This window comes from Trichoderma gamsii (assembly GCF_001481775.2).
Source record: "Trichoderma gamsii strain T6085 chromosome Unknown Scaffold_22.2, whole genome shotgun sequence".
NCBI lineage: Eukaryota > Fungi > Ascomycota > Sordariomycetes > Hypocreales > Hypocreaceae > Trichoderma > Trichoderma gamsii.
In genome coordinates this window covers 620,575-632,956 of record NW_020171359.1, presented here as the reverse complement: position 1 = coordinate 632,956, position 12,382 = coordinate 620,575, and the positions used below count along the sequence as shown (strand labels likewise).

General features: G+C 26.5%; 1 protein-coding gene across 1 annotated transcript; it reads right to left on the bottom strand.

The window, feature by feature from the left end:
• Positions 1-10,552: 10,552 nt before the first annotated feature.
• On the bottom strand, positions 10,553-12,115 carry TGAM01_v206636 (hypothetical protein; the record flags this gene model as incomplete). The annotated part of the gene is made up of 1 exon (XM_018801609.1): positions 10,553-12,115. The coding sequence occupies one exon, from the start codon at positions 12,113-12,115 to the stop codon at positions 10,553-10,555; it is 1,563 nt and encodes a 520-aa protein (XP_018664924.1).
• Positions 12,116-12,382: the final 267 nt, after the last annotated feature.

Genomic DNA, 12,382 nt, shown 5'->3' with positions numbered 1-12,382 from the left:
AGAGTTAGCCAATAAAGATGGTTGTTTTAGGTCGCGTTGTTCAACTTTACATGATTCGCGCATATCGGCAGTTTACTAGTAATCAGCGTGTTGTTGCAGTTGAACAACCAGTGGATTAATGGACAGGCACTTATAGCTAAACTAGGAATAAATTATAAAGCTAATATAGCACATTACCCTTAAATAAATAAACAAATAAAAAGAATTAACTAAATTATTAAAGTATAATTACAATGCTATATTAACCTATAATAAGATAACTGGGCAGAAAAACTACTAATTACCTAACTCTTATATAATAGCATACTATTAGAATCCACTAAAAAATTACTATTTTTCCTTAACTATAGCTTTAAACCTAAAGTATATAGACCGCTATATAACAGCAAAGATATAAAAAAAGTAATAATTAAGGCAGATAATATAATTAAACTGCATAAAGAACTATAAGTATAACTTAAATTAATATACGCATAAATATAAAAGTATACTAATTAAATAAGGCTTAGAGGTTTAACCCTTTAGGAGGGAGATATAGTTTACCTCTGCTAATATATAAGAGGAAATAAATAAGCTAATATTAAAATAAATTAGCTAAATAATAAACTGGACTATAAAAAAGTAAGACTGTATAAAATTACAAAGAAAGTAAGAGAAGTTAGCTATAAACTTAATATTCCTAATATAAAAGGGAAATAAGGAAATAAACTCTATAAGATCTTTTATATTTTACTACTAGAAAAAGCTTTAGTTAATAAAGATATAGGTAAAATTATTTACAATGAAATTATAATTAAAGGAGAAGAAGAAGAATATAAAGTTAAGAAAATCCTTAAATTTAAACTTAACTAAAACAGGCTATGCAAATACCTAGTAAAATGGAAAAACTATAACAACAACGCAAATAGCTAAGAACCTATTAAATATTTAAAGAATACACAGGCAATAGTAAATAAAATCCATTAGGATTTAAAAGCCTAAATAATACCGGATTAATTACGCCTAGGTTAACCTGCTTAAAGGAAGCTAGGCTATTAAAAATAAAACTAGGCCCTAGATATAAAACAATAACTTATTTAAAAGACTATTTAGCGGCCACTGCTATATCCTCTTTAATTATTCCCTAATAAAATAACTCTTTACCCCGCTCCTTCACTTTCTTTTATATCTTACAAATACGCAATAAATAATTTAACTCCTCTGCGAGTTTAGATTATAATTCTAATATCTAAGCATTAAGAGACTTAATACATTTACCAGTCTCTTCTTCCTTACACTCTAATGCACTCTCTTATATAAACACTCTTTCCACTAAAATAATTAATTATTACCTAAATATCCCAAGGAAAAAACTTATAAAATTCCGCTACTATAATCCTATTACATAACTTCTTTAGCTATATATAATTAGCGCAATAACTAAATATATTAAATATAACATAAGTTAATTTTAAATAATAGCAATAAGTGCATAGTATATTAGCTACTATACCTACGCCCAGAACACACTTAGCTAAAGAAAAGGCCTTATAGCGCTTTTTAACGGAAGCTATAGGAAATAATAAAAAGGAAAATATAAGGAGGAAAATTACTTACTAATAAAAATACGCTACTATAAGGTATAATAACAGATATTATATAATAGGCCTTAAGGATAAGACCTTTAGGAAGGGAGTATTATATTATAACCCAACCTCTTAAGAGATATAACACAGTATATACCCTAGGATAACCTTAGGATAAAGGATTAATTAAAAGAGGACTAATAATAAGCTAGCGGTCTTATATACTAGACTAACATATGCAAGCAGTCCTTAAGATAATAGACTAATAGGCTATATTAGTCCCTATAAAATAACTTACTATATAAGTTATTAATATATACACTTATTAAATAGCTTAAATAGTTAGTTATTAATAACACAATAATACTAGATACAGGTTATACTTTATTTATTAACTAAGTAACTACGCAATATACTTAATAACGGATATCCTATCCCCTTTACTAATATAAACACACGCATTTATCCCTTAGGAATCCCCTACCCTATAACAATAACTTAGGATCTAGGTACCGGATTGTCACACTTAGTGGGTAAATAAAGTATAACCTATATTTAATACTATTATATTATTAATAACTAACTATTTAAGCTATTTAATAAGTATATATTATTAACTTATATAGTAAGTTATTTTATAAAGGTAATTATAAGCAATATTACCTTCTATTGCTTTTATCTTATAAAGTAATTAAGAGCGATAGCGCTTATTATCGCTCTTTATATAATTAGCCCATCGGTCTATACCTAATCCATAGTATATACCGTTACATCTATTGGGTCATAATATTAATAATATATATTATTACTATTTACATTACCTAAAGATTTCCTAATTACTTTACTAATATAAACCTAAAACTAAACTCTAGGTTTATCCCTTAGGAAGCCCTTATATTACTAACTATCTAGTGTATAGTTTATTACACTCTAAAGACAGAGAAACTTTATATATATAGCTTAAATATAAATAATATATTTATTTCCGGAAATAAAATATAAGTGCCTAACCCTTACTCAATAAGTTAGTGTAACAAACCGTACACTAGATAGTTAATAATACAAGGGCTTCCCAAGGGATAAACCTAGAGTTTAATTCTAGGTTTATATTAGCGGAGCAGTTAAGAGATCTTCGGGCAATATAAATAGTAATTATAAATATTATTAAATAGTAAGCAGTGTAAAGCGTATTATAATTTTAGTTCTATATTAATAACTAGCTATTTAAGTTATTTAAATAAGCGTAAAGAAGTAAACTTATATATTTAATTAGTCTAAACAGGATTAAGGGAATATTCCTTAATCTAGTTAAGGATTATTATTTATTTTATTAATTTTATAGTGGATTAAGAAGTTAATTCTTAATCCGTCTTTAATTAGTTGCCCAGTCCTAAGTTAATCTAGTTCCGTTTACCCTATAGGCCTATTATCGCGACTATAAGTGTTAGGTTATAATATAATACTCCTCTCCTATTAGTCTTATCCTTAAGACCTTACTTATTTAAGTATAAGTATTTACTCTAGCCTTTCTTACTTTATTATTAATTTCCTTCTTTCTTTTATTATCTAAGTGTACATATATTAATAGTTATAATAGGTATTTAAAAAAAGTCTTATTTTAAGATAAAGCGTTATAATATTCTTTTAGAAATTATTTTATCTTATTCTATTAAAATAAAGAATTGCATTTATTATTTAAATAAAAAGAAATATTATTTCCCTAAATATTAAATATTTAAAGAGGATTTTACTTAATATATTAAGTATATAAAGGATAATAAATCTTTATATAATACTTACCCTCTTACTATTACTTAATTACAGAAAATTACTTTACTTTATACTTAGTTTAAGGATAAGTTAAAGGTAGCAGAGGAATAATAAAAAGCTATTAATACTAAAATTAAGTGTATTAAGAAATAAAAATAACTATAGTTAAAGAAAATAACTTATGCTATTACACAGGGGATTAATAATTTAAAGGAGTTAAAGTGGGTTAAGTGTAAGAAGTAAGAAGCAAAGGCTATTTATTAGGCTGCTTTATTAGCGCTTAATTCTACCGTTAGCCTATCCTAGTCTATTAACGCTATTAATTAGTTATCCTTTAATTTAAACCTATTATTATTTTTACCCCTAGAGACTAATAAAATTCCCACAGAATTATCTAAGCGTTTCTCTTAAGTTCTTTTTCTAAGACCTAAGAATCTTCACTGAAATCATATCCCTTCTATCTTATAAAGTATTCCCATTCTCCTATTTCTTTATTTATTTATATATAAAGTAATTTTTTAATTTTATATTCTTCTTTAATATCTTAAATAATAATTTTATTTATAATTAATTCACTTATTTCTTTATCCACTAATGCTTTCTTAAGTAATAATATATAGAAAATAGCTATTTTTAACCTTATGTTTTTAAGTAAGTCTAATTTATAGTTAACTTCGCTAATTTTCTTTAAAATTTTAAATAATTTAAGTTTTTTAAAATTTAATTTATTACTTAGCTTATTTATTCTAATATTTAATAATTTTTTATTATATAAATATTATAGTAGGTAAACTATATCTCCCTTCTAAAGGGTTAATCCCTTAATCCTTATTCAGTTAGCGTATTCCTTTATACGCTATTTAAAAAATTTAAGTTAAATTTTAAGTTTTTCCTATAATTAGATTATATCTTCTATAAGAATGCATGCATTATCCACATTTAAACTATCGCAAGGTAATCTATAGGCTTCCAGTGTAAATCCATAGTTAATATAAAATAGTGTAACTCCTATAGTTTCTATAGTAAAGCTATTATATTATATTTATGCAATAGGTAGCATTTTAACCCAGTTATCTTACTAGAGGTTAATATAATATTATAAGTATACTTTAATAACTTAATTTATTTATTCTATTTATTTATTTATTTATAAATAAAACACAGTGCTTAGCTTATAATAAATTCTAAGTTTAGCTATTAATTCTTACTAGAATTTAAATATAAAGGTACTTCCTTTATCTAATATAATTTCTTTTAGCATTTTATATTTAGTAAATATATATTTTATATAAAAATACACTAGGTTTTCTACTGTGTGCAATTTCTTATATAGTAAGAAGTATACTTACTTTAAGAGTTTATTTACAATTATGAAAATACTATTAAATTATTTCCTAGTTAGTGGATCCCTTAATTTAGGCAAGTTAGTAATATAGTTAAATATAATAGTGCTCTAATTTCTTTCCGGGATTAAATGTAATTATAGTATTCTATATAGCTAATGCCTTTTATCTTTTATTTTCTTATATATATTATATTTCTTAATAACTTCTGAAATTTTATTTTTTATTCCTAGAAATTTATAGTAATATATAGCGTAGTTCTAAGTAATATAAACACCACAGTGTGCTACTATAATTATACTGTAATATAAGTCTTAAATTACTTTTAATTACAATTCCAGTAGTACCTAAATTTTTCCTTCTTATTTTAATAAGCCTTCTTTAATAGTTACTTCTTCTAGGAGTTCTTTTAGTTTTATATTTACTACACATTCCCTTATTTTATTAAGAATAGGGTTATATTCTTCTATAATAAATAAAGTATTAACCTATATTTATTTATAATTTCCTTAATAATTCTTCCTTAAAATTTAAGCGTTAAATTCTAAAATTTCTTTAAAGTATTCCTTTTTTCTGCTTAATATATTTACTTATTTATTAGCAGTGCTATTATAATAAATAAGTTTATAGTTAAAGTCTAAGAGTGTCTTAAAATATTATATTTATTACACAAAGAGTTTCTAAGTCTTAGTAAAGTACACAATATTACAGTAGTCAGTATAAACCTTAACCTTATACTTACTTCCTAAACAGTAATATCTCTATTCCTTAAATACTTTAAAAATTACTATAAATTCTTTATTATAAATAAAATACCTTAATTCCAGTTTATATAGTTTTTATAAAAAGAACGCTACTGGATGGTTTTTTCCTTTTTTATCTTTTTATATTAATACTCCTCTAATAGTAAAGTTTAATAAATTAATTTTAATTTCCAATAGTTTATTAAGATTATATATAATAAGTATAGGCTCGCTAAAGAGAGTGTTTTTAAGTTATTTAAACGCTTCCTTTATTTCTAGCTTATATATAAGTTTCTTATCTTTTAGTTTTTTCTTACCCTTTTTATTTTCTTTAAGTTAAGTAGCATTAATAAATAACTTAGCAATCTTACTATAGTTTCTAATAAACCTTTAATAATAATTCACTAAGCCTAAGAAGCTTTATATTCCTTTCCTTATTTCTAAGAATTCCTAGTCTTAAATTACTTTAAGCTTATTAAGGTTTATTTAAACTTATCCTAGTAAAATTAAGTATCCTAGGAACTTAACTTCTTAAACATAGAAATAACATTTTTCCAATTTTACTAAAAAATTAATATCTTATAATATTTACAATACCTAATAAATATATTTCTTATATTCTTTAAGGGTTTTCAAAAAAATAAAAATATTATTAAAGTATATAATTATAAAGTTATTAATATATATTTATAATATATAATTAATTATTTATTAGAATATTACAGGTGTATTAATAAGCCTAAATAACATAACCAAGCATTTAAATAATCTATAGTGTATTTTAAATACTATTTTCTATTTATCCCCTTCGCGGATGTAAATTAAATTATACACTCCCTTAAGGTTTAAAGCAGTAAACTAATTTACACTAGTTAAGCAGTCTTAAATTTCTATAATAAGCAGTAATAGGGTTTAATCCTTAATTATAATCTTATTTAACTATCTATAGTTAATAACTAGTCTAAGTTTCCTATTTTTCTTTAATATAAATATAATAGGGTATTTAGCTAATAATATAAATGGCCTAATATATTCTTTTTCTAGCTATTCTTATATTCATTCTTAAAGTGTCTTAAGTTTTACTTTACTAAGGTTATAAATTAAAAAGAACTTTATTATTTTTCTATTTATAAAATTTATATAATAATCCTATTATAAATAAAGCAGTTATACTATTTCTAATATTAAATTAAATAATTTTTTATATTTCCTTTAATATTATTAAGGTGCTTTTAAGAGAGTTTCTTTTAATTCTTTAAGTTTATCTTTTTCTTTTACTTTTAGCAAGGCTTTATCTAAAGCTTATAATTTTATTCTTATCCATTTAATAATTTAATTAATATATACTTATTCTCCCTTAACTTATCTATAGTTATATTAAGGTAGTACTAGTAATTTTTCTATATTAAATTTAACCTTTCTTCTAAGTTTTATTTTTATTTTTTCTAATTTTTCTTTATTTTATTACATATAAGATTTTATTTTTAAGTCTATAGGCGCGTCTTCGCCTTCCTTACCCTCTCTATAGCTTAATTATAACTCTAGGGTAATATTTATTTCCTAAAGTATTTCTTTAATTCTCTAATTAATTAATAAGTTACCTTATTTTAACTATAGGTATTTAAGTAAAACATCGCAGTTACCTAAAGGCATAATATTAAACTTAATAGTTTTAGTATAACCAATAATTATAATTAAGGGATAATTAATTTTATAATTAATTATTATCTTAGCATTAAGTATAGTAACACTAAATATATATATAAGTTATTTTTTCTTAGCATATAGTAATTTAAGTAAATTTACTATTTTAAAAGTAATAAAGTTATAATCCACACTACTATCTATATATATTATAACTAAGGATTAATTAATATATCCCTTAATTTATAGCTTTTTATTATTTTATTTAATTAAATTAATATAAATGCTATTTAAATAAGTTTAATCCTAGGTAACATTTTAGTATTTTATGCACTATTAGCATTTTAATTCCTTATTTCAATCCTTAATTAAACAGTAATATCTCTTAATTAAGGCTTTATTACCTTATCTTAGGTTTAAATAATTTTTAAAATTATAGCTTATTTATATTAGTTTTTAAGTAATTTAATAAAATTAGCTTTTCTTTTCTTTATATATACTATAGTATATAATTATATAGTCTAAGAAATAGTTTATTATATATTCTTTATACTTAACTTATTTTAGTTAATATTTATACTAGTCTTTTAGTTTATTAAAGATATATATTTAGCAGTATATATTATTATACTATTTCTAATTATATATTTCACAGTTTTCTTCTAGGGCATTAAGGAGGCTTTAAATAAAAACTTAATTATATATATCCTTAAGGTTAATTTTAGTAAGCTTAATTTATTCCTAAGCCTCTTTTAAAGTTATCCTATAAAGTAGGTTTTTATTAAGGTATTATTATCTTTCCTCTTATCTTTTTTATTTTTCTACTTATTTTCCTAGAATATATATATAGTTATATTTAAGGTTATAGGATCCGCAGATGCAGCATCTATCGCAGTTATAATCCAAATTTATAGATTTATAGATTTTACATTTATATATATTTTTTCCTTATTCTTTAATATTATAAATATATAATATATTTATACTATTATAGTATAAGCTTTTTTAATATCCTAGGCATTTATGGTTTTTATTTCTAAACTTATATAAAGGGCATTTATATTTTCCTATATATTTTAAGTATATTATATTATATTAGGGTTCTAGTGCGCTGCATTAATAATATTCATTGCCATTAAGATTATTACTATTATATATATCTTTAAAAATAACTAAGATTTTATTCTTAGAGTCCTTTAATTTATTATTCTTATATATATATATAATATTTTATAAGCTATAAAATAAGTATTTATAAAGTATATAAATAAAATAAAGTTCTATAAAGCTGCAGTTATTACATTAATATATATCCCTTCTAATGCTATTCCTAGTTATAAAAGGCTTATAATTTAATTTATTAATATTATAATCTTTATAACTATTACAATTAAAATCCCTTAGGTAAGGCTACTTATAAAAATTAAGGGTGTTAATTTATATAGTTTTATAAGACTTCCTAACTTATAGTTTCTTTAAATAGTATCCAGATCCTTCCTTACTGCTTTTATATATAAAATATAAATCATTATAGCAAGCTATCTAGCTAAGGTAATCATAAAGTACTTCTATAATAATATCTATTTAAACCTTATCTTTAATAATCTTAAATTTCTTTATATTTTTCTTAGTGTAATAATAGGCTTTATTATAGCCTTTCTTACTACAGAATCCATAAGTTATCTTAAAACAGCAGTTTACTTCCTTATAGCCTTTCTTACCACAGGTATTATATATTCCAGTAAACTTTTTCCTATTAATATTATTAATATTTATCCTTCTTAGTTAAGTTCTATTATCCTTTATAATATAGTTATCTTATTTCTTTCCTTAATTAACTTAAGGATAGTATTTAACTGGGTTTTTAGTCTTTTCTACCTTTCTTTCTTATTTCCTTTCCTACTGTTAATTATTAATTTTAATTACTTCCTAAGTAAGGTTAATAAAACTAATAGCTTATTAGTTAGTCTTATAAATTTTATTCTTAACTTCTAGCTTTAAACTATAGTAATATATTTCCTTCTTTAATTCTTTAGTCCAATTAACTTTAGTAAGTAATTAAATAAATATTAAAGTGTGTTTATAGCATAGGCCCTTTTATCTAAGGTCCCTAAGCTTTTTTTTAGCTTTTTAAGCTTTATTAATAATTCTAAAGGATTTTTTTAATTAATTTTTAAATTCTTTATAGCTTTTAAATATATCCTTAATAAGTTATATTTACTAATTAAGAGATTTTTATCTATCCTTAAGGATTAAGCTAAACTAATTAGCAGTAGCACCTTCTATTTAAGTTCCTATAAAATAAATATAAGTTTTATATTTATTTACTAAAAAGGTATTTAAGAAATAATACTTAAAGTAAATTTATAAGTTATATTAGAATTTATAAAGTTTAGTAGTATCTCTATTAAATTTAATTAATTATTTAAGTTTTAGAGTTTTTCTTAGTTTTAGTTTAGTATTATCTACTAGAGCAGGTACCATTAGTGCCACAGCAGGGGCTATAGTAGGTGCTACAGCTAGAGCTATAGTGGGCGTAACCGCTGGTGGGTTATATAGTTACTGCTATAGGTTATTAATGGTTTAGTTTTATTAAGTAATAGTAGCTTAGTGTACTCCCTGTTATTACTGCAGGTTACCTAGCTCCCTATTTTAAGCGGTAAGAGTGCACTAGAGTTATTATATTAATTCTTCTATAGCTATAAGTTATATAGTAGCTTCTGCGCTATTAGCGGGTAATTAAAGTTCTTTAAGGTTTAAATCTTACGTTTTATAGTTTATTTACTTAACTGGGTCTTAGAAATTTTCTTAACTTATTTTTATTATTACCCATAGATCTAGTAACTATTTAAATAAGAGTTATTAATATATAATAAACTATACACTAAATAATTAGTAATATAAGGGCTTCCTAAGGGATAAACCTAGAGTTTAGTTTTAGGTTTATATTAGCGGAGCGGTTAAGAGATCTTTAGGTAATATAAATAATAATTATAAATATTATTAAATAGTAAGCAGTGCAGAGTGTATTATAATCTTAATTCTGTGTTAATAACTAGCTATTTAAGTTATTTAAATAAGCGTAGAGAAGTAAACTTATATATTTAGTTAGTTTAAATAGATTAAGGGAATGTTCCTTAATTTAGTTAAGGATTATTATTTGTTTTATTAATCTTATAGTGGATTAAGAAGTTAATTCTTAATCTATCTTTAATTAGTTGCCCGGTCCTAAGTTAATCCGGTTCCGTCTACCCTATAGGCCCATTGTCGCGACCATAAGTGTTGGGTTATGACAGTTAGGCCCCTAGGGTATAATATTATTTTCTTTTCTAATACTCTTATATAATTAGTTATATATTCATTAAGATTATCCAGACTAAACTTTCCAAATTAATAAAATTAGCTAAAATATCTATCTCTATATATTAATTTAACTTAGAAGGCTATAAAGGTATTTGCTAATAAAGTGTAATATAGTTAATAAAGGCTAATCAATTCTCGATCCATTAGACCATTTTGAGGTTGCTCTTAGTTTTTTTCCATATAGATAAAAAGCAAAAGGGACAGGAATTAAGATTGCGGCAAACCCTCCCGTGATACTTGATCCTGGGCCAACTCCTATATTATGATAGAGGGGCCCCACAGCGAGTGGCAAGGCCCCAGCAAAACACGACCGCAGAAACGTATTCGCGCCGATTGCTGAAGCTGCATATGCCTGAAATGTATCGACGAGATAGTTGAGTGCCGCTTGAAAGATAGTAAAAAATCCCGTACCCAGCATCACCAAGCCAATACATGGAGCAACCCAAGTGGTACCAGGTTTAGCTGTCCAGCCTGTTAGGAACTGACTTGCACAAAAAACAAATGAACCCAGGATCATAGGAGGCAGACGCATCTCAGGAACAGCTTTGTTCCCTGCCGCATAATAAGCCTTGTTATAGAGGAATTGGTTGTAGATGTTTATACCGCAACCTATAGCGGCGCCCAAAACAATCGATAGGAATGGTAAAGCAGCTGGAATTGGATCCCACCCACGCACCTCCCCGAAGATAATGGGGATCGCACCTAGTTGCATATATAGGATGCCGTACACGAAACTAGCATATAATGTTACAAGGAAACAGATTGGCGTAGAGAGGATCCAAATGGGGCGAACGAGAAATTTTCGCGCCAGTTGACGAAGATCAATCTGCCACTCTTCGAATTGTGCATGGAGTGCCCAATTGCCAGTCTCGTGCCGTAATGTCTGAGCTTTATAGACAAGAAGCAAGGGTGGGTAGCTTTCGTCGATAAACAGGGTGGCTATCAAGAGAATGAATGATTGAAGGATGCCGGTGAAATACTCGGTCCATCGCCAGCCTAGAGAAGGCTGTTGTGCAAGTACTGTAGAGACAACCGGTCCTGGGAGAGTTAACAGGATGTTCATGCCACCAAGGGGCACCATCTTACCGAGAGCAGGACCGCAAACAATAGCCATCGAATATCCAGCTAGCGCAACACCTCTCCAAGTTGGCGAGAATAAGTCGCCGAGAACACCGCCAGTGTTGGTCATTGGTGCCGAAGCACAAAAGCCCCCCCAAAATCGAGTCAACATAATCGTCTGTATATCTTTTGCCGTAGCTGTAGCAAAAGTGAAGCAAATGGCAACAAACATTGGCGTCAGAACTGGCACCCTGCGGCCATATACCTCGCTTAACGGGGCCCAGAGTAAAGGTCCGATTCCAAAGCCAACGAGATACAGTGTTGTGCCTAGAGTGGCCACTTGTGTAGATATGTGAAATTCTTTGGCAATCTGGTCCGTACCTACTGAGTACGAGGAGGAAGCCCACGTTGCTGACATGGTAATCAAGCCATATAAGAATGTAGTAAGGATTTTCTTATGTGTGGGCCAGTTTAGTGGTCGGTAGGGATCCTCAATTCCGTCGAAGTCAACAAGGCATTTCTCCGCTGTAGGCATGTCGGCCAACGGATGGGAAAATTCTGCGACCGGCCGTGATCGAATGCGCGAGATGATAGTCTCTACTCGTGATGGTGCATGAGTAAGACTCATTGTCGTACTCAACTCGCCCTGGCATCTGCTTTGACATCTTGTTCTCGTACGAGTCGCAATCTCATATATGCTCGGTCGATGGCCATCGAGAAAATCTTCTTCAAAATATTCGCCTTCAGACGATGCTAACTGCGATGGGCGCGCTCCATCTTCAAGTGTTAGGCTGGCGTTGGATGTCGTTGAATGGAGAGATAACTGGTTCGCGAAATCATTCAGAGCAGCCATGGCTTTTTTGAGATGTAAAATAGACAAAGTAAGAATTGATTA